The sequence below is a fragment of the Empidonax traillii genome, unplaced genomic scaffold, assembly GCF_003031625.1.
Source record: "Empidonax traillii isolate 1590-97213 ecotype Southwest subspecies unplaced genomic scaffold, ASM303162v1 scaffold498:size1131258, whole genome shotgun sequence".
Taxonomy (NCBI): domain Eukaryota; kingdom Metazoa; phylum Chordata; class Aves; order Passeriformes; family Tyrannidae; genus Empidonax; species Empidonax traillii.
In genome coordinates, this window is record NW_020955691.1 from 814,977 (window position 1) to 839,886 (window position 24,910).

The 24,910-nt window shown below is 44.7% G+C and overlaps 2 protein-coding genes across 5 annotated transcripts in view; one reads left to right on the plus strand and one right to left on the minus strand.

Moving 5' to 3' along the window:
* The first annotated feature begins 713 nt into the window (after positions 1 to 713).
* NRBF2 (nuclear receptor binding factor 2) lies at positions 714 to 15,669 on the plus strand. Of its 2 annotated transcripts, none has more exons than XM_027896462.1 (4): positions 714 to 750; positions 11,247 to 11,331; positions 13,008 to 13,048; positions 14,127 to 15,669. In XM_027896462.1, exons 1-4 carry the CDS (start codon positions 721 to 723, stop codon positions 14,841 to 14,843), a joined length of 873 nt encoding a protein of 290 aa, XP_027752263.1. In that variant the 5' UTR covers positions 714 to 720; the 3' UTR covers positions 14,844 to 15,669. The 2 variants fall into 2 exon arrangements, with proteins under 2 accessions (XP_027752263.1, XP_027752264.1); XM_027896463.1 differs by lacking the exon at positions 714 to 750 and adding an exon at positions 9,989 to 10,009.
* A 7,087-nt stretch (positions 15,670 to 22,756) lies between these two features.
* Positions 22,757 to 24,910, minus strand: part of JMJD1C (jumonji domain containing 1C) — a 154,531-nt gene continuing 152,377 nt past the window's right edge. For all 3 annotated transcript variants that reach the window (XM_027896457.1, XM_027896456.1, XM_027896455.1), the window contains 2 exons: positions 24,013 to 24,144; positions 22,757 to 23,660 (listed from right to left, as the gene is read on the minus strand). In XM_027896457.1, coding sequence (XP_027752258.1) covers positions 23,571 to 23,660; positions 24,013 to 24,144 — 222 coding nt within the window. In that variant the 3' untranslated portion in view covers positions 22,757 to 23,570. The remainder of the gene's footprint in view (positions 23,661 to 24,012; positions 24,145 to 24,910) is intronic.

Sequence of the window (24,910 nt, forward strand, 5' to 3'; positions counted from 1 at the left end):
GACACTGTACAGAATATGACGTAACTTGCACATAACCATTTCTTCCTTTTTCAGAGCAAAGTCACCTAATCCTAGTCAGGGTATTGAGGTCACTCGGTGTGTTCTGCCTGGAGGAGTCTGATCTCCTTGTGATCTTCAACATCTTCAAGAGAGGAAGTGGAGGGGCAGGCCCTGATCTCTTCGCTCTGGTTACCAGTGACAAGACTCGAGGAAACGGCACAAAGCTGAGTCGAGGAATGTTTAGATTGGCTATTAGGAAAAGGTTCACCCTGAGGGTGGTCGGACACTGGAACAGGCTCCCAGGGCAGTGGTCATAGCACCAAGGTTGACAGGGCTCATGAAGCCTTTGGACATCGCTTCCCGACACAGGGTGGGACTCCTGGGCTGCCCTGCGCAGGGCCAGGAGGGGGATCCTTGTGGGTCCCTTCCAACTCAGGATACTCTAAAATAATACTTCCAAAATAACCCTTTTCTTTCCCCCCCTCCTTTTCGGGAAGCAGGGAAGAGGCGACAACTCCTCCTCCTTCCCCTCAGCGGCTCTTCCCGCCCCGCCCTGCCCGCTCCCCGCTCGGGCGCGCGCGGCGCCCGTTGCCCTGGCGACGCGGCGCCGCAAGTCTCGCGAGGCGTGGCGCTCGCGGGCGGAAGCGCGGCCGTGTTGACGAGGCCGCCGCGCCGGGCCGGGCCGGGCCGGGCCCCCTGATGTGCCCGCAGCGCCCGCCCATGGAGGTGATGGACGGGCCCCTTAACCTGGTGAGGCACGGGCGGGGGGAGCGGACACCGCTCCGCGGAACCGGGCGGGGAGGCGCGACCTGATCGGACCGCGGGGCTCCGGCCGCCCCCCTTCGCCCCCGGACACCGCTCGGGGCCCCGTGAGGCCGTGCCGGGCGGGAGCGGGGCCGGGGCCGCGCCGAGGGGGGGCTCGGGACAGCGCTGGCCCGGGCCCGCAGGGGAACGGCGCGGGGAGCGACTTGTTTACATTGGCGGTGAGCGCTCCGCAAACGCGAGAGGTGAGGGAAGTTCGGGAGGCACGGTCAGGAAGGAGGCGCCCAGGGGAAGCGTCCAGATGGCACAGGCCATCTCCATGGGGGTTTAGAGAGTTTATCAGGGCCCGGTACTTCTCTTAAATTCAGAAGGCGAAACGCGTTAAAACCTGAAATTAGTAATTACTCTGCTCGGACTAAATCGCGAAGGTACTTAAGCTGAAACATAGACGGTCTGAAAAATGCAGCTTCACAAAAGCTAGTCAGATGTTAAACAGCCTAAATTGGCGGGTCTCTCTCCTATAGACACAATCTAGAAGAGTTAATTCCCTGCTGTCTTATGTTTTTTATCAGAGCCGTTTCTTGCCTGTGCCTCAGATGTGGTGAGGCACAGAGTGTTCCCTTAGAAAACAAGCTTTGGTCCAGTGAGCCAGGAGCAGCATCCAGGAATACAGCAGTGGTGCTCCCAGGAATGAGTTTGATCCAGAAATTGTTCAGACACTGCCATGTGAACCACAGGGACTTATGTCAGTTCAGTTTTTAATCAAAGCTTATTTACTCCAGCACAGTGTCAGCTCTGGCAAACCCTTGCCTGTTCCATACAGAGCCAGTCAGGTATTCCTGGATCACTCTCTCTGATTCAGGAAGGCTTTTAGAATTGTCACTGCTGACAATTTCTATGGAAATAGAAATTAGGAAGAATGTGAGTTTATATCCAAGCCAATGGTGCAGAACCTCTCTGGGTATGTCAGCATCACACTGTCTCAGACTTTTCACTTTGTATGCTGAAACACAGATTGAAATAAGGAACAGCAGGAAGTAGAAAAGCTCTTATAACCTGTTGATATGATGGGCTTAAAGTCAGACAAACAGGGAGCACGGTAATGCAGGAGGGACAAACTGTAGCTATTTCACAGACACTGTAAAAGCTTTTTAAAAAGTAGATGTAGTGCATAAAACTCTTGTGAGAAAACAACAATTGTCTATTCACTGGTGAGTGTCTGTAAGCAGCAGCTTTTTGGCAGAGCAGATGTCACCAGTCAGTAGTGTTTCAGCAAAAAAACACTTGGTAAGAGACCATTTAGAAGGACTGTAGGAGTGACAAGACTGACTACAGCCTGGCTCATGATCTTATGACCACAACAAGAGTGTGCAGGTACCACACCTGGCTAGCACTAGACTGACAACAAGGTCAATGCACTTCTGTGTTAACAGATAGTAGGTGAAAAAAGGTACTTCACGTACTTTTGTACAGAAAATTATGAAATTGCCTTCATGTATGTTCGTGCTGCCGTAGAGTGGCCTGAAATACCAAAACTTTGTTTTGAAAATGCTGCAAAATATTCAGGGAAGGAGCCAACCTCCAGTAAAAAAACATCCACTCAAGATTTTTACAATATCCAATGTGATATATTTCACTCGCTTCTGTAAATCCTTTCTCTTACCCAAGTCTAGTTCCTGTCCGTAGGAAAAGCACAACTTTTTCCAAAGATGCCAAAGGGGAAAATAAAGCTACCAAAAAACAAACAAACAAAAAAACCCAAACCAAATCACCCAACACCTAAACTATAAAGTTGTTTTGGGTACAGTAATCCTTAGACTTAACTGCTGTTGATGACTTGAGTACAAGACATTTCCCTTTCAGTCTGTCATGGCTTTTTCACAGAATTGATTTTTCTTCAGTTAAGGCATTTCATCATAATTTACTACAGTACTTGGATGTTGCTTTGTCCTGTGAACCTTGTTCGTTAGTTGTGGGTTGGAGCATCCAGTCTTTTTGGAAAGCATAGATACTGTCCTGATTTTCTGGGCAGCTGATCTGACTGAAAAAAAATGCCTTACAGGTGGCATGCCATAGCTTGCTGTGTTCCACTGGTTTCAATTATGTTCTTTTTCTACCTTCTGACAGATACATTTCCCTCAAAATAATGTTTTATCTTTATGGAACTGGGCTTAATGCCTTAAACTATTGATTGTATTTCTTTCTTATGTTTAGCTATATTTTGGTTTCCCCAGTTCACTGATTTAGTTCTGTAGATGGCACTAGACAACACAGATTTGCTTTCCAGATATGTTGAAAATATGTATAAATATAACTTCAATGTTTTTTGTTCAATGTAGGTTTTAATTGCTGACCTTCAGGTCTAATGACTTCAATGAGAAATGGATCCATCTTTTCAGAATTTGACCTTATTTAGGTCATTTATATACGAATTTAGTTCTTCAGACTTTTTTTCCCATTTTAAAGTTACTAACCTTTTTATTCCTTCTGTGCCATTGTTGCATGCTTAGCAAATAATCATGCTGAGTGTAACCCCAACTTTCCTTCTTTTAACCTTTCTAGGACTTGTGCTACAGTACTAACTGCTGATTTGATTTTTCCACTGAGCTGTCCTCAAGGTATTTGTTGTACCCAGTGATCCTTCCTTTAGGAACAGCTGAAATAACTTTTCCAAAATCTGTTGCCATTGTCTGAGTTGACAGAGCCATTGGAAAGTGTTTTTGTAGAATCATTAAGACTGGAGAAGAACTCTAGGATCCAAGTCCAGCCATGAACCCAGCACTGCTAAGTGGACCACTGAACCATGTCCCTAAGCAGTACATCTGCACGTCTTCCAAACCCCTCCTCGGACAGTGATTCCACCAGGGAGGAAGGTTTTGGGACAGCCCTGATACCCAAACGTTCATTTTATCTCTTCCATTTCTCCTTTTCCCTCCTTCTCTCTCACTCCTGTGTTGCATGCTTTGCAATGAGAAACATAATCTGAGCCTGAAAGAAAAGGTTAAAGCCCTCATCCTTATGCTTTTACTGATAAGGAAGCCAGTTCTTAAACCCTACAAATAAAACATGTGGGTTATGCTGTGAAACTTGAAACCAGTATAAGGTGCAGTTTCTGCACCTGCAGACAACCACGTAACAGGTTCTAGCCCAGCTGATTACTTATTTCGCACGTAACCCAGTGTCAAAACTTGAGGCATATCAACATTCTTCTACAGATTAACACTTTTACTGTAAAAGCACAAAGAGAAGTCTCTCGTGAGCACTGCAAGTTTTTGTAGAGCATCTCAAGAGCTTCTTGGTGATTTTTACTGTAGGGGCAATTCCTACTGCCATCTGATTTAGGCAAAGAATTCTGATCTCACATCCAGCAATAATTTTAACCTTAGGTATACGAGCAAGAGTTACAAGTCAAGAAGCACAACCACACTCTGCTGACCATCAGAAGCTTGGAAGGAACATCGTTAAAATGAGGCAAATAATATCAAACCTCAAGAAGAGACTAGAAAGAAAACTTGTTCCTTAAACAGTCCTGGACCTCAGAACTCTGCAGATTCTACTTTAACACTTCAATGTTGTCCTATAGCTAAGGAGTCATACCACCTCTACTTTGTATTCTTCCTACAAGGTAGTGATGTTTGTATGGCTTGTAATAAAATATAACCCAAAATCTGTTGAGTATCTCTCAGCTCTAAGTTTCTCGAAGCATAAGGGATGCAGCTTGAGGAGCTGCTGTTTTTGGTGAAAACAGAAAGCACAGACCAGTGGCTGGAGTGAGAATAACACAAAACGTGTATTGCAAACATCTCATATAATGAAAGCTTTTAATAACAATAGTGCTGTAAGCCATTGGTAGCAAGCAACCACTCCACTGCAAGCCAGTCAGTGGTTTACTTCAGGAAATGATTTAAAAGTGAGGTGATTACTACATCACACAAAGGCAAAATAACAAGCAGAATAAATATGCAATATGGAAGTGTAGGAAGAGAAAATAGAAAGCATCTATGAAAGTTCGCTAAGAGACCAAAGGATTTAAACCACAGGGGTTAATATGTTTGAGACTCAATGCCAGCCTGCACCTCTGTTATTTTGATTGGAAAACCAAGAATATTATGTTAATCTACAGGAACATCCACTGAACCCCACTTTGCTTTCTTTGATTTTTTTAATAAAGCTTAACCTGCTATACTTGATTTTCCAGTCTCAAATGGAACCAAAAAAAGGGCAGATGCTCTCAATTCTGAACTCAAATTAGAGAGGACAAGCTTGTAGGTAATAAAAGGGGGGGGAAGTATCACTCTGTAGATGTGCCTCACACACAGTCTGTTTTCACCACAGTGCTGGGTGAACCACAGGGTGTGAACCCACAGAGGCAGCCCCACACCTGGGTGAAGTGACTGGAGGTGCTGAGGTGGTGTATCAGATGCTCAGCTGAACAGCCAGATCAGTAACAGGTTGTATTCAGGTATATGATTGCTCTTAAAGGCACAACACAGAACTGTTCCATGTGACACATAAAACAACAGTCAAGAACATAATTAGCTAAGCTGTGGGTGGTTGACAGAAGCATTATTTCCTTACCATGGAACAGCACTGTATCTGTGCTGTTTGGGTACCTACCAGCAGTGCCTTTCTGCTGCATCACACTGGCATGACATGCCTGTCATCACAGGCCACACAGTTCAGCTCTGAGTCAGCATGACCAGCAGTTTAAACACCCAAATGATGGCACCTCATGGATTCCTGATGAGGCAGCAGACTGAAATCACAGCTGAAACCTCTCTGCCCCACTTGTTTTGAACTTGTTCCTCCTGGAATAGGTTGTTTACTGGACAGTTTGTTGTGATGGCTCAGTTTTTCCCTACTGAGGAGTAGCTCAGTTGCTGTAACAGCTTGAACCATGTGGTTTAAGGCTACATATGGAAGCCCAGGTCGATCTGATTTATTATCAGGGCAGTGGAACAGTTCTCACTTAGCAAGACTTGCTGTGACACTAAATACAGGGACATGAAAAACATCACCAAAGCAGCTGAGAACCGCAGGAAGCAGAATGCCCAGGGAGGTGGTGGAGTTACCATCCCTGGAGGTGTTTTAAGGAAAGACTGGACATGGCACTTAGTGCCGTGATCTGGTTTACATGGTGATAGGTTGGATTCAGTGATCTCAGAGGTCTTTTCCAACCTAATTGATGCAGTAAAAAATGGCTTTGGCAAGCAAGTTGAAACATTTGGTGCTTTTATCCTACTAAGTGGATGAAAAGGAAGCGAGTGAGGTTGATTTGACTATGCAGTAGGTAAAAGGATACCACACCTTAATGAAGGTGCAGGTGATACACGCCTGTATGGGGTTTGGAAGGCTCCACCTAAACTGAGCAGTGTGGATGCAAGGTGGTTCCATTCCAGATCTCTAAATTGCATTTGCATGGTGAGGAACTCAGACTAACCATTTTATCTTAAACTTGGGATAGGCTGGGAACACACGCGTAGTCAATTAGAGCTATTCAGTGAATTAATGTGGGTTGGCAAAACAACTGGTTGCTTGTCTGCCCATATATTTAAATTCTAATACCATTGCTTACTTACCAGTTGAACTTTAACATCTTTGCAGTTCAGTACAAAGAGTGGGGAGTCTGTCAGTGCTGAGAACACATTCTCATGAGAGTTTCACCTACTTGTTTTGCTCTGTAGGAACACTAACCTGTCATTTACACAGCTGAGTCACTGTTCTGTCAACCTGGCTAAGTACAGGTTTACAAAGACAGACACTTGAGCTCACATGTGACTTGTGGTTGAACAGCCACAGTCATCTTTCTCTACAGAATACAAGTATTTAAAAATGGGGGCTTGCTTCTGTTGGTAAAGCTACACTTTACCATTTCTTTAGTCTTAGTGGCAAATATATTCCCATTATTTAGCATAAGTTACATTACAGCTCTATATTATTTTTGGCTTTAGTATAACTGCCTGTAAGTACAAGCATTTTCCATAGGCACCCTGATTGTGACTGCACTTTTTTTTTTTTTTTAATAAATGCATGGCCACAGTTTATTCTTGGACCTCTCAGGTCAAGTTTTCCCTTTGTGTTCTCTCTTCATCCCATTTTTTCAATGCGTATGAGGACATACACATTGAAACCTCTCTAAGTTCGCTGTTTCCCTGGTAAGAATGGTGTTTGAAAAAGACTTCTGTAGATATGGCACTGACAGAGTGTGGGGTGGGGGTAACCATGGGGCACCAGCTCTTCCCAGCCTTTGTGACCCGCTGCTGTAAACATCCACGTGGAGTACACAGCACTCTCAGATAATATGGAAGTGACACAGCGTGCACTTTCTGACTCTTCAAACACTCTTAGGAAAACAAATCCTCAAGTAGATCCCTCATCTCTCAAAAAAAAAAAAAAAAACAACCCAACCAAAAAACCTTCCTCTTTGCTTTCAGCAACAAGAGACCATAGGTATTGATCCTGTCTGGCAAAAATAACTGGTATCCACAGCCCATAGCATAAAGTAGGTGATAGTAGCAGCAAACAGTAGTTTCACTTAAAACACTTACAAACAAACTTCTTGCAGTTAAGCTTCCATGAGGCTCCATTGTTTTAGCAGACAGGTTTTCCTGCTTTTATTAGTCACCTTTTCAGTTAGGCACTATAATCTGTGCTTCAGAATCATATCAAAATACATAATTTTTAGAGAGCCCCCTGCAATGTACAAAGAAGGCCATAAGCTTAATACCTTGTGGAAGGCTTTGTCCAAGTGAAGAGCTGTTGTCCCATTAGCTGAAGAGAAACAAACAAAACATTCCCAGGACTGTCTCAGCTGCAGGAGCGCTGTTGCAAATTACCACTCTTAGGAAAGGGTAGGAGACTTACTCTGTTTGAAAATGAGTAGTAGTATCATAGTAGCACATCTACCTTTTAAAAATACTGTTGGATCAAGTAGGTTTTTTCCTGTTATGCTCTTTTCTATCATATCTAGCCACTAACTGGAATTCTATGGGAAAAGCAGCAACTTTTTCCCCAACCTAAGCTAGGATCACACTCTGGTAGTCCTTTAAGTTGTAATAGTACACTGTTCCTAGAGAGAAAACAAGAATTTTGATTTTTTTAGCTTGAGAGAACACTAATAGATCTGGCAAGTGGGCTTTATAGCTTCATTTCTCACAGCCTACAGTCTCATCATTGTCTAGTTTATGGTGCCAAAAAAACAAAAAAAAAGAAGGGGAATGATAATTTTTGGACTGCTAAAGAAAGCTCTGGGTAAAGAGGGCAATCTGCATTGCTGTTTTAGAGGTTTGTTTGATTGGGGTTTTTTTTCTGTTGTTTAGAGATACCTAGACAACGATTTGGGCTGTTGAGTGGGAAATCAAAGAGGAGCCTTTCTGTAGAATAACACAAACTTACAAATGCAGATATCATCCCTCAACATCTCAACTCCACTTGGGAAGTGAAAAAACATCAAACTTACCTGCTTCTGCAGTTGGTCCAGAGTGGTTCACATCACACAAAAAAGCTTACACAACTCTCTTAAGAACCAGTTGTGTTGAAACAAGGTGAAGGAACGTTTTATCTTAGCCATCCTACCCTCACACTGGCTTCCTTTTACAAGAGTGAAATTGTTACACCTGCCCATTTGCCTACTGGGAATTCCTGCTCGTTAGGATTGGGAAGGACACCTGGAAGTAGTTGTCAACCTGCTTCCCCCCTTCAATTCCATAGCTTGTTAATAAATTATAATTATTCTTACACCCTGTCCTACATTTATTTCCAGCACTGCAAGTGGAAGAGGAAAGAGAAATCAGATCCATAAATCCAGCAGAGCCAAGCAGCAGGTGTTTCTGTAACCACAGCAGCAGGACCAAGGTCAAAGCAGTCCTGCTGGAATGTGCTGGGAACCAGCACAGCAGCTCCACAACTGTTGTGTAAACACCTTCCTTCAGCATGACATCAGACCAGGGATAAACCTGAGAGTAATTTTGTTCTCTTTAGGATATGGGACCAGTTCTTCCACTGCCAGTTTTATAACGGGATGCAGGCCCCTCTGAGTTCAAAACAAATTTGCCAACAGTGGTTGGAAGCTGTGTGTCTGAGTGGAACTGAGCGCTTCTTACAGTAAACCAGCAGACTAGACAAGATCTAGAAGTTCATCCATCTTAATGGCCATTAAACATCCAAATATTTCTGCTGTAGCTTCGTCACTTGCTGCAAGTAAACAGCACCACTAATTTCTCCAAAATGTTATTGAAAAGTAAGCACCATGAAAATGAGAGAAATTCCTTGGTCCTTCTACAGTCAGCTAATTGGCACAAATACTCACAGGGTGGAATAAATGAGCAAATATTTCCTTGTCGAGCTGGCAGGAAAAGATAGAAAATGAGGAATTCCTTGCCCATGATTGACTGCAAAACACCTCGTTTTCTCACACAAAGCTGTGCTCAAAACTGATTTTTCTCTGCTGTGGTTTCTGTTGTTTCCATTGGGAAGTTTGTTGCATCAGAGTAAGGTGGTCTGATGTGTATATTTTGATGTAAGAGCAAGAAAGGCATTTTGACCTTCTCAAAAGAGAATCCTGTTTTCTTCCTGCTAGCATCTATGCACTGTTGTTTCCCTAATTTTATTCACAGTCCAGCCTGACTTCAGACTCCCTTCGTTTCACTGCAAGTTAATTGAGAATGGAAATAATTCAATTGCTCAGTCAAGTAGAACTGACTGTCCTCAAATGTGTTTAAGTGATTTGAGTAAGATCATACTCCAGTAGTTTAAAACGTGAGAATAACCTCTGAAAACAGTTATGCTCAAATTCTTATATGTAGAAACTAACAAATGGAAGCAGTCCCCTGGCTTGTTGAAGTGCTTCCTTAGCCCTTCTGTCTCTGGCTCTCCTGTTTCCTCTTACCCTGTTTTTTCAGACCTGCCCATGCAGTTTGCAGCAGCAGCTGTATCAATACTAATTTATTGAAAAATTGTTTTGCAAAGAGCTAGCTCAGGTGTTTTTATGTCCATGACACAGCTAATTTGTAATGGGACGAGCTGCCAGGAATAACCAAGGAGATGGCTCTGTCTGTGCTGATCCTGTTTGTTCATTCCCATAGGAAATTAGTTTATCTTTCTGGCATATGTCATTTGTAGGAGTCCATAGAAAAAGGCCATAAAATAGATGATTTTCCAATAGAAAAACATTTCCACTTCTGTGACTATTTAACCTCAGGGCAGAAGAAATAGGAAATGCTGACAATGCTCTGAGGATTCAATGAAGGTGAGGAAGAAGAATATAACAAAAAATGTTGGTTGTGAAGAATTAAGGAATTGTGTTTTGGGTTTTTTTAGAACTCACCGTATTAGCATATGAAATCAGTTTTAGAAAAGCCAAATGTCTGCATGCAGTGATATAACTGCTAGGGAGTGCTTAAGAACAGCTGTTGCCCAAATGAGCGTTTTCTGTGCAAGTCGTTCTCTTCTGGGGTGTCAGAGCTGCCAAGGTTGTGGGAGAAAATTGAACTTACTGTAACACTGCAGGGGATAAGTGCACTTGGAGGACAAAGAAACTGACCTGTATTGTGGAACTTGTATTTTAAGTGGGTGTTAATATGAGCATCACGTAAGTATCAGTACCTGATGTGTGCTTTCTTCAAACCCAGCATGCAGCACAGCAGCCCTGAGCTGTGTAACTGAGAGTCTCACCAGTTCGTGCTTGTAGCCTTTCACGTTACACAGCTTGTCTTGGAGGAGGGACCATAAAATTCATGTCTTGTAGGAATGACAAAAAGATTTGCTTCCATGAGTGTTGCAGTGCTGGTTATGCAGTGCTGTTTCTCACTGAGCACATGCAAATACAATTGCTTGCTTACAGCAACATCCTTAGTCTGTGCTGGTGGTTTACATTAGTGGTTTACAAATAGTAGTATAGACTTAACTGTTGTACGGCAACAACGTGACTTTGGTATCTTTAACTATGGCTGTGCTGCTGCCATTAACTGGTGTAAGCTGCAGACACACACAAAAAAGCAGAGATCTTTTGTAGTTTGTTCACCCCAGAGGCAAAGCCTCTGGGGCATGGGACAGCAGAAAATGTCAGACCAGCTGTGAGACATAACACAATTCCAGTATTTTGCATTCTGCCAGGTAATTGGTCCTAAATACACACAACTTCTCATCACTTCTTATGGCCTAATGGTCTTTTTACACATCTGTGGTAAGTGCCTGCCTATAAAAGAGAACATGTACTTTGTGAGGAACAGCTTCAAAAGGATTTTGTTGTGTACACACCACCTTTGCTGCATTAACAACCTTCAGTTCTTACCAGTAGGATCTCTTGTAGGGTACTATTAAAGAAGGCGGCCAATTATAAAGCATGGAAGGGAGTGGGAGATCTGAGCCTAAAATCCTGAGAACTGGAATCAGTACAGGTTTCTCAGATGTACTGATTACTTTTACCACAGGTATAACTTTGTCCACAAACCCTCATTGATGTGATGCTCGTTTTTTTTTTGAAGGCTCACCAGCAGAGCAGAAAAGCAGATCGCTTGTTGGCAGCAGGAAAATATGAAGAAGCAATTTCTTGTCACAAAAAAGCTGCTGGTGAGTAGGTTATTTCTCACATTCCAGCTCTAAAAATCAGTTCCTGGGTTTGCATGCTCATTCCAAGCTCTGAGCCGAGACCAAGCCTGTCTGAGCTCAAGAAGCATTTGGACAGCGCTCTCAGGTACGTGGTGTGACTCCTGGGGTGTCCTGCCTAGGGCCAGGAGTTGGACCCAGTGATCCTGATGGGTCCCTTCCAACCCAGAATATTTTGTGATTCTATGATTCTGTGTAAGTAGAATATCTAGTTACTGGCCCAGTTTTTATTTTTAAAATGTTTGTTTTTCAGTCCAGATCAAGAGCCCTTTGGAAACTTTTTTTTCCTCATATGAGCAGCTCAAGTCAGACATTTTCAAAGATATTTTGACTAGAGGTGGTTATCACTAAAAATGCAGTTCTTGACAGAAGATGAAGCCAACACCTTGTGTCATGCACAGATTAAAGCTGGGTACCTGCTATAAGCCAGTTTCACTTTTCACTTTGTTTTCTTCGCTGCTTTCATAGCTGAGGTCACCTGCTAATAAAGAAAATACTTAGACAAATGTTTGCTTACAAAAGTTTACTTCCCTTTCCTAATGTCCGAATCGAGAACAGCTGAGAACAGGTGATGAGCTCGGCTTCCCCAGAGCTCGAGCAAAACAGCAGATTGGCACCCTGTCCTGTGTGAGACCTTGTGCATTTACCTGTCCATTTAAACAGCCCTGCCTAATTATCTGTGCTGGAGTCCCTCAGCCAAGAGCAGCAGCTGCCCTTCAGAAGAAGAAAGAGGAGGTCTTAATTGGTGCAACGAGTAGGGCATTTTCAGTGACAGGGCTCTAAGGAAACAAAGTAAGTGGCTACTCTAAACATCAGAACCTAGATACCAGGCCTTCTCACTTTCCATTCATAAATACTAGAAGTTAAAGTGAGAAACTGTTAGTTTCTTTAGGTTTTATGAATACTCAGGGTGATCAGGGATAACACATATGCAGACTTTTGGTTTTCTTTCAGTTCATATACCAAGACAAAACCCAGAAGGGCACTGAATGTTTCTTGCTTTTCTTTGTCTGATGATTCTATGCCGATATCTCGCATCATTCCAAATTTGGTTAAGAATTTCTTACACCTTGTCATTTTCAGCACTAGCATGATATGCTCAAAGTGCTTCTCTGACTCTTAAGCCAGCATGTTTTCTGGTTTGGAGGGGAACTGGAGGAAAAAAATGAGGAACTAAGGACCATAACTTTTCATTATGAATATAGTTTAAAAACGTGACTTCATAATACTGGTGTGCCATGGGCAAGAGTATCTTACTTACCACATTTTGTCATAAAGTGCTTGTATGCTAAAAGTCTGGTCCTTGGCTGTGTTTATTCCCTTCATGGGAAAGTTATTCTTCTGCAACTTTCTGGAAATGGCTGTTATCCTTCTCTGAAAAACAAATTTGAGCAACCCGAGCCACCAGGATACCATGGAAAGGGTGTAGTGTGCGTTGCAAGATCTTACAGAAATTTTTCCTGGATTTTGAAAACCAGCAGGTGTTTCCAGCCACTGTAACTCGGTGAATACTGTACCTCTAGACTGCTGTGTTTATGTGGGGGTTCAGCACACAGAAGGCCTGGAGCCTTTCCTCAGGTTTTGTGGGAATGCTGAGGTTGTGTGGCCGTGCTGAGCGCTGATCCCTTCTCTCTCCACAGCGTACCTCACGGACGCCATGAAGCTGACCCAGTCGGAGCAGGTGAGACCCGAGTGCAGCAGCTGCCAGAACAGCCACAGCTCCCCTGTGTCCCACTGTGCCCTCTCTCATCACCCTCCCCCAAGGGCGTTACCCTCCCCAAAGTTTTCTGAGCCCTCGGCAACCGCACCGGGAGTGTCACAAGTGTGGTAACACCAGTCTTCCTAGAGAGTTTTTCCAAGTTTATGTGGAGCAGGGACAAGAGAAATGCTAAGCCATCCAAGGGGGTCTCCAGCTTTCTAGTCTGCCAGGCATCTTCAAGGAGGTGATAGAACTAGTTTCGTGTTTAGGTTTTGCTGGGAGGCACTTGCTGAGACACAAAGCTGAGCGTCTTATCTGCAGTCTGTAATTTTGGGTTCATTCTTCCTGACTGGGGGATCTCCAGAACAACAGCCCCGACACCTCTCCTTATTCGTTGCACAAATCTGCCTGTGAATGTAGCAGTATAGTCTGCTCAGCACTGTTACAGCAGCAGGCTTTGAATTTAGCCACTATGCAATACTATGCAAGCAAATAACCCTTGGAGATAAGGCCTCTGCCTTTGCTGCAAAGGGCCATTCTTGTAGAAAAATGGTCTCTCACCCAGGTAGCTCCTGTGAGGTTATAATGCCACCCCCTTCATTCAATCTGGCTGAATCATTTGGGACTGTATCTGGCCTTGGAGCAATTTGCTTCTTGGTTTTGGGTGTTATTGATATGTCTGCACAGATCCCATCACTGAAGCATACAAGACGTTTGCATTGTTTAGCCAAAGCGAGGCTGTGCATGACAGGGGAACCCTTCCCTTCCCGGTGCTGTTCAGACATCAGTTAAACAGAGGGGTTGTAGCCTGGTCAGTGACTTACAAAGAAAGACCTTTTTTTTTTTGCTAAATTTGGGTGACGTATCTGAATCTGTTGCATTGTACAAGCAGAAAGCACTTCTTGCTAGATTTAGTACCTGAATAACAAAAGTTCCTCCCCCTCAGCCATGCTGTGATGCTGTTTATGTAAATATTTACACACATGTAACTTTACCTGCATGAATATTCAGGTGGGATCAGGGAACACCCACTAAATTGTTTAATCTTGTTCTTACCCAGGCTCAGCTGTCACTGGAATTACAAAGGGATAGTCACATGAAACAGTTACTGCTCATCCAGGAGAGGTGGAAAAGGGCAAAGAGGGAGGAAAAGCTGAAGGCCCAGCAGAATGCTGACAAGGAAACAGCCACACACCTTCAGACTTCTTATAAGCCATCTGCTGAAGACTCTGATGATCAAAACATACTGGTTCCTGTTACTCAGAAATACAGCCCTGCCACAGAGAAACATTCACAGGATGTTCAGGGTGTCTTTGACAGGGACCCGGATACACTGTTGTTTCTGCTTCAGAAAAAAAAGGAGCCGGTGGAAGCATGTATTGGGAGTAAAGCTCCAAAAGATGACAAAACAATAATAGAAGAGCAGGCAACCAAAATTGCAGATTTGAAACGGCACATAGAATTTCTTGTAGCTGAAAATGAGAGATTAAAGAGAGAAAATAAGCAGCTAAAAGCAGAAAGAGCTAGACTCCAAAAATCTCCAGTAGACAAGGAGCTGGATGTAGATGCTGACTTTGTAGAGAAGTCAGAGTTGTGGGGTCTGCAGCAACACTCAGAAAGTACTTCTTCAGCTGCAACTTGGCAGAAGTTCGCAACAACTGCTGGGAAGGCAAAGGACATTCCAATACCCAACCTTCCCCCCCTGGACATCCCGTCCCCTGAACTCCCACTGCTGGAACTCTCCGAGGATATACTGAAAGGACTGATGAATAGTTAAAACCCAGGAAAAGTGCTCAGTATAGTTACCCATACTTAAGAAAAGGGAAAGCCACCAGGCCAATGTTGATCTGAGGGCAGAAACATCTTCCACAATCCTACTGTTGGAGAAAAGGCATTAAGCAACTTTGTTACTGTGAAATACACGTCATATCTGATCTACTTCATGAGAGTTAAAGGTACCATAGTTGGTATAAGATGGTGAGCTCTTTAGTCTTTCTCCCAACGATTCAAACCAAATGACTGCCTGGAGAATGTTTCAAGTAACACAATCCTTCAGGGTTTTTAAGTATGCTATATGTAATAGTTATCTATAATGCCATAAATGATGGTGCAGAACCTAACTGTTATGGTTGCCAGTCGGCTGCCACTTCATATTGAAAAATGCTTTCTAGCATGAATTTAAACTGTGCATTTCATTATGCATAACTTCGTTAATTCAGATACAGTGCAATTTATACACCTCCTAGATGGATTTATGTGCCACACTCTGTATTCCTGACCACGTTAACCTCAAGTCAGGAGAGATTTTGATTTCCATTCTATGAAGGAACCAACTTATTATTTCTGTTGACGAGGTTTTTTTGGGGGGTTATCTGTTTACATAACTAATCAGGGTGCATTGAATCTAGCTTTTGGTTTCTGTATAAAGTGACATGGTTTAAAAAAAGAAAAACCTATACTTAAGGAAAAATACCCTTTTTGTTTTCAGTGATGCATGAATGGAAGTAATTCTAGCTGGCAGTATTTGATTGAAACAGAAATTGTTTACAGCTTAACCTGATTCAAAAAGGATAGGAAAATAAAAACCAAGGTGTTTTGACACTGAACGTGTGTTAAATCTCTACAGATGTTGCAGAGTATAAAAACTAAATTAGTACTTGTATTAACAGCATCAGTACACATGTACAGCTGGGCTTCTGTGTTCCTCATCCAGCACATTTAAGGAAGCTGGGATAAATTCAGAGGGCCCAGCACATCCCTGAAGTGACCTGACTGACAGCTGGGTTAGAATGATAGAATCATCTGGATTAGAAAACACCGCCCAGATCATCAAGTCCCACCTTGATCCAACCCTGCCGTGGTTCCCAGACCATGGCACTGATGCCACATCCAGTCCCATCTTAAACACCTCCAGGGACGATGAATCCACCACCTCCCTGGGCAGCCCATTCCAATGGCTGATCACTCTCTCTGTAAAAAATTTCTTCCTAATATCCAACCTAAACCTCCCCTGGCACAGCTGAAGACCGTGTCCTCTTGTCCTACTGCTGGTTCCTGGGAGAAGAGACCGACGCCCACCTGGCTACACCCTCCTGTCAAGGGAGTTGTAGAGGGTGATGAGGTCTCCCCTGAGCCTCCTCTTCTCCAGGCTCAACAACCCCAGCTCCCTCAGCTTCTCCTCATAGGATTCTCATAAGGTTCTTACACTGCAGCGTCCCGGGGCAGCTCTGTGGTTCTGCCCGGGACAGGCCCCTGGAGCCGCGGGGACGGCGCTGGGAGCGGAGCAAACCCACTGCGGGGCTGGGCTGGGCTGACAGGGCGGGGCCGCCTCACACCCGGCCCTTCCAGCGGGCTCGGCCCCTGCTCTGCCCTGGTACCCAAACGGGGCTTTCCTCGGGGTGTTCCCGTGTGTAGTGGAGGCCTTAGTTAACCTCAGCTGTTACTGATTTATGGAAGGTGTTCAGTATTGCAAGCTACCTCATTTTAAGTTGTTCTTGTGCTGTTAAAAGGTGAGCTTGCTTTCTAAAGGTGCATTTTTTTTCCAGAATAGGCTTGGAAGTGCAGCAAGAACACCTTCCTGCTGTGCAAATTGTCCCCTGGCCTCTCTATACCTGGTGTCTTCTGTGCTTGAAGGAGAGTAGGGACTGGAGGCTAGAAAAAGTCTATGGAAACAGAGGTAAGATGAGGTCATTAGAGGAGGTCCCTTGTGCTGAATTGTAGCTGGAATATAATCTTGCTGGGGTGAAAAAGTTTTTCAGTTGGTGCAAATGGCCCCACAGCCCAGCTGTGATGAGGTAACCTGTTTCAGGGCAGCCCCAGCTCGCTGCTCCCACCAAAGGGCAAGTCACAGTCTCTGCTGACACCTGCCTGGCTGGCTGCTCAGGTGACAAGGCAGAGCAGCACAGTAAGTAAAGCAGAGAAAATGGCATGTGCTTACAAGATGGAAACAAAGTGACTGAAGCGCCTACCTCATGCCACTGCCAGGGCTGGTAGATCAGGGCTGCAGACATTTCAGCGGTCTCTGCAAACAACAGCTAGAGGAGGAGGAAGCAACTTCTAGCCTGGTAAAGAGCCAGGGTTCTTCAGAGGTGGGAGCATGGGACTCGCCAGCTCTGCCTGTTTTGTTTTCAAGACTAAACTGTCCCTTCACGTATAGCTGCATAAACAAAGACCTGAAGGAAGCTGTGGGAAGGGTAGCCAAGTGGGGGCAAAACTCCACACTGCCACTTTGGAAAATGGTGGTAAAACTTTTCTCTCTCCTGCAGTGCAAATGTTTGTTTGTTCTTGCAGTCTGCCTGCTCAACACAGGACTGCTGCTGAATCCCAACTGCGGGCAGTAAGGCTGAGCACGAGAGTGTTCCACTCCTGTGAGTGATGCTGAATTTTTCCAAGTAAGGAATTCTTCAGTCTGAATCCAGAGCTAAGCAATTACTCAGTGCATAGGAAGAAAGGTAGGTTGTACAGAGAATACTCACCACTAGAGGACAGGTTTTGTAGATGCATGGCAATAACCTAAGGAAAGCCGCCTCCCGTGGCTGTCAGCAATTAGTTTAAGCCCCAACAATTTAGGACTCGTTTAAGTCGATATTGCTCAGCCCGGACCCGCTCCCTGGGCTCCGCAGCCCTTGGCAGCCCCCGGCTGCCACCTGGTGGGAGCCCCGCGCCCGGCCGGGCCCTGCCGAGCCTCGGGGACCCTCCTCCCTGAGCCCTGCCCTGTTCTGCCACCGCCGTGCCCACGGGCTCCTTCCCGGCCAGAGAGAGCAAGGAGGAGCTGCGGTGCAGGAATGCCGTGCAGGAGGTGACCAGGTGCAGCAGCAGCAACAAAGGGGTAGGTAAGTCACTGGTGGTCACACAGCGTGGCACCAAAGCCTGGCACAGTACGTGGAAAGATTCCCATGGGCAGGGAGTCTGTTTTACACGGGCAGAATTAAACAACTCTGTGGTCTGTCATTTCAGAGTGTCTCACCAATTTTAAATACACGTCCAGACACTGCCTTCTATTCATAGACTTTGCCTTAACCACAGAAACCATCCTTGTCTTGGAACCCAGAAATACTGGCCCTGTTGAATACAGCCAACATATGCTGTGCAGAAAGAAACTGTAATTACCCAGTCTCTGGCTATATCACCACAGAAAGAGAAACCAAAGAAAAGCAACTGGGAAGCCATGTGGAGAGTCTCTTGAGAATAAAAGCTGCAGACCGCACCACCAATTGCTACTTAGAATGATGGCTAAAACCAAAATACAGAAGTGTTGGGTTTTGTATTTTGGTTTTATATAAAGGGAAAAAGGGATCTTGTGACTGCTTCCTCTGAGAGCATTTCCATGTTCAGGAACTCCAGCCAGAACTGTCAACAGCAGCTCTTCAGCCATCTGCAATTCCTGTTGACCTGCCTTGAGTGGCAGGGACTACACCTCGTCTAGGCTCCCATTTTTCACAAAAGGTTGGATCACATGATCTTTTAAGGCCCCTCCAACCTGGGCTGCTTTACAGTTCTATAATAGCAGGCCCAAGAGCAAAATAGATGGAGAAAATCAAGTACAGCCACAAAGTTTCCTGCACTGAATTGGACTAAAAATAGAGCAGAAAACAAAATCAAACTGTTCCAAAGCAATTGGAGCAGTGGTGTGGCTGCCACAAGTCAGGTATAGGCTGGACATTATTTACCAGACCTTCCTGCCTGAGTATGTGGAGTTCAACTGTATAAAAAGTTCATTGCTCCCTCAGGACTCAGAACTATGGCTGTCTTTTCCTGCACCTCCTTTCTCTCCCATGTTTGTTTTCCCAGAAGTAACCTCAGCTTAACCAGGGTTTGTCTTGTAATCATTTGAAGTGTTCCCTCAGGCCCATTTGCTGCAGGAGTTAAGGTATTACTGAGATCAAACAATATGAAATCCTTAGAGCTGTGAAAATACAGGATTTCCTGCCCCAGAGCTACTAAACCCTACTCTTTAATTTCACTAAGGAAGCACAGAGCTATGGTAAAACCACATGCCCAGGGACTGGAAAAAGAAACAGGCATCTGGGTCAACAATGTATTGTCTTGGTATGGTTGGAAGGTACCAGAAATGTTCACTTTGAAACATAACAACAATCCTTTAGTCTTCCACACACTTTGGAAGGGCCCATGTTTAGAATGCCACTGTTTGCACACAACACATCAGGTAAATGATGTCTTCGCTGTGCTGTGAGGCGAGATTTTCCTACAGCTATATATAGACGGTAACTTCCTTTTCAAAACCCATGTGAACAATTGAAAAAGCAGAGAGGTACAGAAGTTTGTGTGTGCTGCTAATGCAGGGCATTTGCTCCTTGGGCAGTTTCCTGGGCACCCTGCTGAGACTGAAGAAAGGAACATGGTGGTGGATAAGCCGGGGCACCGAGGGCTCGCTGCCCTGCTGGGGCACATGCCCCATGGGAACACAAAGGCAGGGCAGGAGAAGCTCCAGCCAACAAAGCCCAAGTCAAAAGGTGGAAAGCAGGAGCGCAGGGCAGAGCTGACATTGTTTGAGGCAGAGCTGGGGGTCAGGAGGGGAAAGCACAGCAAAGCCTCCGTCCAGGATCTCAACAGGGAGAGGCAGCTCATCCAGCGCGGATGTGGGGGAGAGCACAAACATCCTGCTCAGGAAGGCAGCAGAACAGGCCATGGTGGCTGTGGAAGGAGGAAGGAAGGGAAATTCCCAGTTCCAGGCGCAGGGCAGGGAAGGCTGTCAGCTGTGAGAGCAGCAGAGGGGGTGACAGGATGTCACGGGAGAGGGTACAAATAGAATTACCACCTACAGAAAAGGTCAGGGAGCATGAGAACATAGAGCTGATCAGATGGGGGTTCTGCTCACACACACAGATCTGAGCAGCTTGTGTGAAGCTGGGGGAAGCAGAATAAACAGATCTGTAAGTCAGACTGTTACAAACCCCTACATCTGACCTCTGTATCGGGGACCGCTTCCCTGACAGTAATTCCAGCAATTTCTGTTTCTGCAAAACCTTCCACACAGCAACCATCTGTGCTGGAATCCCTCAGGTCATCACAGCCCCGCTTCGTTCTTTGCTAATTGCTTACTCTTCATTAGTTACCTCTGCAGTTCAATAGGAAGATCATTGCTGTGGTCCTTTACTGCAAGGCAGTGCTGGGGATGGAGGTGATGGTCAGGAGCTGGGAAGGAGGGGTGTGAGGAGCAGGGCTCACACACAGTTTTGATGAGTCTGAGATGTGATCTCTCAAAGGACAGGGAAGAGTTTCATGGAGAGCAAAGCAGATGAAGACAGAGCTTGATCTCAACAGAAAGGTGACAAAAGATGACACATGGTACTTCATATCCCTGCTCCAGGAGCTGACAGCATTCCTGCACTCAAACAGCTTCAGCTCATCTCACTGAATACTTTGGGCTGTATTAAAATAGTTGAGACTGTAGATCAGAACCCCCCCTGAGGAATCTAAGGGAGATGCGAAAAACATGCCTCATAGAACATAGAAATGGCCAAGAGGGAAAAACTAACCTGAAAAGAAAACCCCTCAGGTCACAGCCACAAGCATGACCCTGCCAGATTTCCTGCTCCCATTTCCTGCAGGGGAGCAGGGAGCTCCACTTCATTGTGACAGAGCCAGGAATCTTAAGGCACTGAAAAAGCCAAATTTGGTACACCAAGGACTTTAAAACAAATTTTATTTTCTTCTTTTAGTAGTATTTGGAGTAGCCACTGACTTTAACAACTTCTTGTGGTCTGCCAATCTGTGCAGCATGTGACTTGCAGGGTTTTTCAAGCTGACAGCAAGAAACACTTCAAAGTGCTCCCTGTCACGCTCAGCCTGTGCCACGTTGTCCTCGGTCACTTGCTTTTGGCTTCGTGCCCTCCCATTAGTTACTGGGAGAAATGGTCCTTGTGGTGGGCAGTTTGTGAGGACACGTCACCCACAAGTGCAGCAATTCCCAAAGCAATGTGCAAAATACATCAGGCGATGTTTTTCTGCATCACAAATCCACACCAACCACAAAATTTTACAATAAACATCTCGTGTGTTTACCACATCAGTTTATTGCAGATAAACTCTACTAGCAAATCCAGTGGAGAGTTAAACTCTATAGTGACACCCTATTTAGGCAGTTCAAAGTCATTTATCATTTCTCTTTGCTACAAGAGCAGCCAAGACCTACTTACTCAGTGACAGCGCTGCACACCATGCAACACTGCAGCTTGAGCCCGGCAGTTTTGCCTCTCCAAAATCACACTCTTAGTCCTAAAATCTTGTCAATCTCTCAGGCTCTTCTTTAGGAACATTCTTGCTGCTTCACCACCTGTTCCACCCACACATTTTTTGCAGAAAAAAAAAAAGTGTGTCCTTTGTCATACGCTTAAGGACTGATCAGCAGAGGTGGCAAGAAAAAAGGTCACAAAGGAAGAACTTAAAATATTAACACTTGGAAATACAAATCAGCCCCAGTTCAGTGACTCCTCCAGTTCCCCTCTGAGGAGGTAAAAACCTCTCCAGGCTGACAGGGAGGTGCAGGGGATCCCTGCAGGCACTGAGGGGTGGCAGAGGCAGCTGTGAGTGCCCCACAGGCCCAAAGGATGGTGCCAGGGCTCAGGGCTGGAGGGACAGGTGCCATCAGCTGTCAGGCACTGCCCCGAGAGCAGGAAGCCACAGCTTTGGCCAGGACAGGTACAGCAACGTGACACTTTGTGAGAGTGACCCAGGGGAAACCAACCTCATCCATTCCCTGCAGACCCAGCAGCACAAGGACAGGACAGTGATGGCCCAGGCCCAACAACTGCTCTCAGTGCAGGAAAACAAACAAGGGTGGATGTGACCCTCTGCAGCACGAATGGAAACGTCAGCAGCCTCCAGACATTTCACAAATGTTACAAGTACCTCACCAAAACTCAATTTGGGGGGAAAACACTTAAACCTGATAAAAAACCCCCACTCATTTACATATCCTGAACTTGAAAAATAAAGTCTGTGTGCTTAGAGTCCACCTGTCATTAAGCAAATGTAGACTGGCAGGTCCTGCATCGCCAGCCAGTGCTCCAGTGCTGCTGGGAAGAACAGGGGAGATGCTGGACGGAATAGAGTTTGATATTAAGAATCAACTGCCAAGCACAGCAACAGTAACCCCACAGTGTTTCTGTGCAGCTTGACACAAATTCCAAGTTTTCAACACAACTAAATAAAGACTTCTGGAATGAGAAATTACTTTTGTGTTTCACTGTTTCTAAGGGTAATTTTTTATGGTGTTTGGGGTTTTTTGGTTACCCAAACCCCAGTGAGATGTCAGACTGGGAGCAGGACCCAGGCTCATTACTGTACCCAGGCTAATTACCATCCCCTTTCAGACACATCAGTGGCTGTGCCCAACATATGATATACATCTAATCATTTCAATAGATTAAATAACTTAAATCTAAGTACACTTTAACTTTTCAAACTCCCTCTAAGAGCAGGAATTCCACTCAACTAACATTTATCATTATTAAGTAATACCAGTTATATTTTTAAACATTATTCAGTGGCATTACTTGAACCGTAAAAAGCCACGTTGTTATAAAATAATTACTCCTCAGAAACGCCTTTCCCCCTTCCGCAAAGCGGGAGCCGATTCCCGAAGGGAGGCGGCTCCACCCGCAGTGCCGGCTCCGGCCCGCAGAGGGAGCCCCGGAGCTGCACTGGCACAAACACGGACACCACCACTCTGATAAAGTCATTTTAATGGAAAATGTAAAACCCCTTTCAACTTCAATGTACAAAGCATGTGTAACACTTGCACTTTTAACAAATTAAAGCAAGCCAATGTTTTAAAAAAATACATCATTGAATGTATATATGTATATATTTACATAGCATATTAAGTTTAATATTTAAGCTTTAAAAGTTCACATAAATTTTACCAAAATGAGACAATTTTTAAATAAATTACACCTTTTGAAAACGTTTAATTGTACACTGAATAGCTTCAATAAAATACTGAAGTGTCTGTATTTAATATCTACTTTATATACTTTATATTTTACAAAGTTTACAATTATTTGGCAGTAATTTTCAGATTATGACATGACTGCTGTGCGGACTCAGCAAGATCCCAAATGCAGGCAATAGCTGGTGTTTGTGTCCTACTCTCACAGTAACTGTCTCAATGTAGTGAAAAATATCTGAATTATTTTAGCAAACTGTACAAGTCACATTTACATTTGATCAACAATATAGCATAGAATTTTGTGGTTTTTTTCCAAAAATAAATACATCATCTTAAATCTTTGACATTTCACAAACTTCATGTACATTATAATACAGACAGCAGAATGCTGCTCAACTGTTTGCAAGTGGAACATGGAATCACAGTGGCTGTGATATGAAGCTCTACCGTCGCAGTGTCATTAACAAGTAAATACGATGACTGTTTTTTCTTGGCACTGATGGTTTGTGAAGCTTAAATTAGTGTGCATACCATTCACAGGCCAGGGGAAACGACCTCCCGTTGATGGTGACTCCAAAAAGCAGAACGTGCTCAGTTTTCATCCATATCTTCCATTTCACCTTCGTGGATCTTAAGAGCTCTCACCATTTCTTTAACTGCGTGGTACAAGATATTTTTAACCTGCAAGAACATCAGATGGATTTTAGTAAGGCCTGTGACTGAGGAACTCTGCAAAGTTTAGGACTGAGCCCTAAGCACAGTGGATGGAAAAAAATGAAGGATGCACCGAGCCTGTGCAAAAGGGAACAGCTTTTTACACATTTTAAAATGTCATGTGAAATAAATCAAAACAGCAACTCAAGGGAGAGTCGTTTAGAGCCCTGACATTGAAGCTGCTGCTCATTGTTATTCTGTGTGAACAGCAGTGAGGAAGTAGCTCCACGCACTGCTCGGCATTTCAATGAGCCCCAGCACGCCCTGACTTCCCAGCCCTGCCTTCCCAGCCGCTTCCAGAGCAGCATCCGCTTCATACCTGCAGTTTATCATCGTAATTGATTTCTTCCTTCGACAGCCTCAGCTCCTGCGTTAAGTGAAATGACTGTACAAGGTGTTCTGGAGACACAAAGTCTTCAGTTACTTGAACACAGCTGTGAAAATTTTGCACCTATCCAAAATAACAAGAGACTGGTAATTAGTATTTGGGGTTATTCTTTGGCAGAGAGACCTGAGAAAAGAGTGGGCCTTGACATCCCTTAACCACAGCCTTATCAGACTAAAGGGCACCTTCACAGGTACACAACAATTAAGTGTATTCGACTTATCTAAGAGCTTCTGGCAAAAGGCACACTGAACACTCTGATGTGTTATTCTACCCTTTCACCAGCTGCTGCACAGCCTTCCCAGACCCACCCGGCCACAGCCCTGCCCTGCAGGACCCAGCTCCTCTGGGAGCTTCCACACTCATGGAGAAGTAATGTTGGTGGGAACACTCAAAAGAAAAAAAAATTATGAACAAAGAAAGGGGCAGATTGAGAAGGGGGGAGGGGGGGAAAGCACTTTCTTCTTACTGGTGTGAGGTAACTGCTGAGGAACAGACACCATCTCCTGCCACCAAGTTGTACCTGGAGGACAGCGGAGAGGGAAAACTCTTCCTGGTTGTGACCCAAATATCAACTGCTGCTTGTTCCCTTTAGGAACATTCAGCACTGGATTTTCACCCCTAAACCCTTACAAACTACACTGTAATTTTTATTTCAGCATGTCAAAACCCTCACTTTCCCCAACTCCAACAGCTCCTCACAGAGTTGTGCAACATCAATTCTGCGGAATTCCCAAAGCCTGGGGCTGGGGAGGCATCCCAGCAACACCCAGTCCCACCCTGCTCAGGGCTGACAGACATCTGCACATTTTAAGGTCACACCTAGAAAAAT

Coding starts and splice junctions, on each gene's coding strand:
- NRBF2 (XM_027896462.1), top strand. CDS start 721: ATGGAGGTGATGGACGGGCCCCTTAACCTG. Junction 11,332..13,007: donor TTGTCACAAAAAAGCTGCTG/GTGAGTAGGTTA, acceptor CTCTCTCCACAG/CGTACCTCACGGACGCCATG. Junction 13,049..14,126: donor AGCTGACCCAGTCGGAGCAG/GTGAGACCCGAG, acceptor GTTCTTACCCAG/GCTCAGCTGTCACTGGAATT.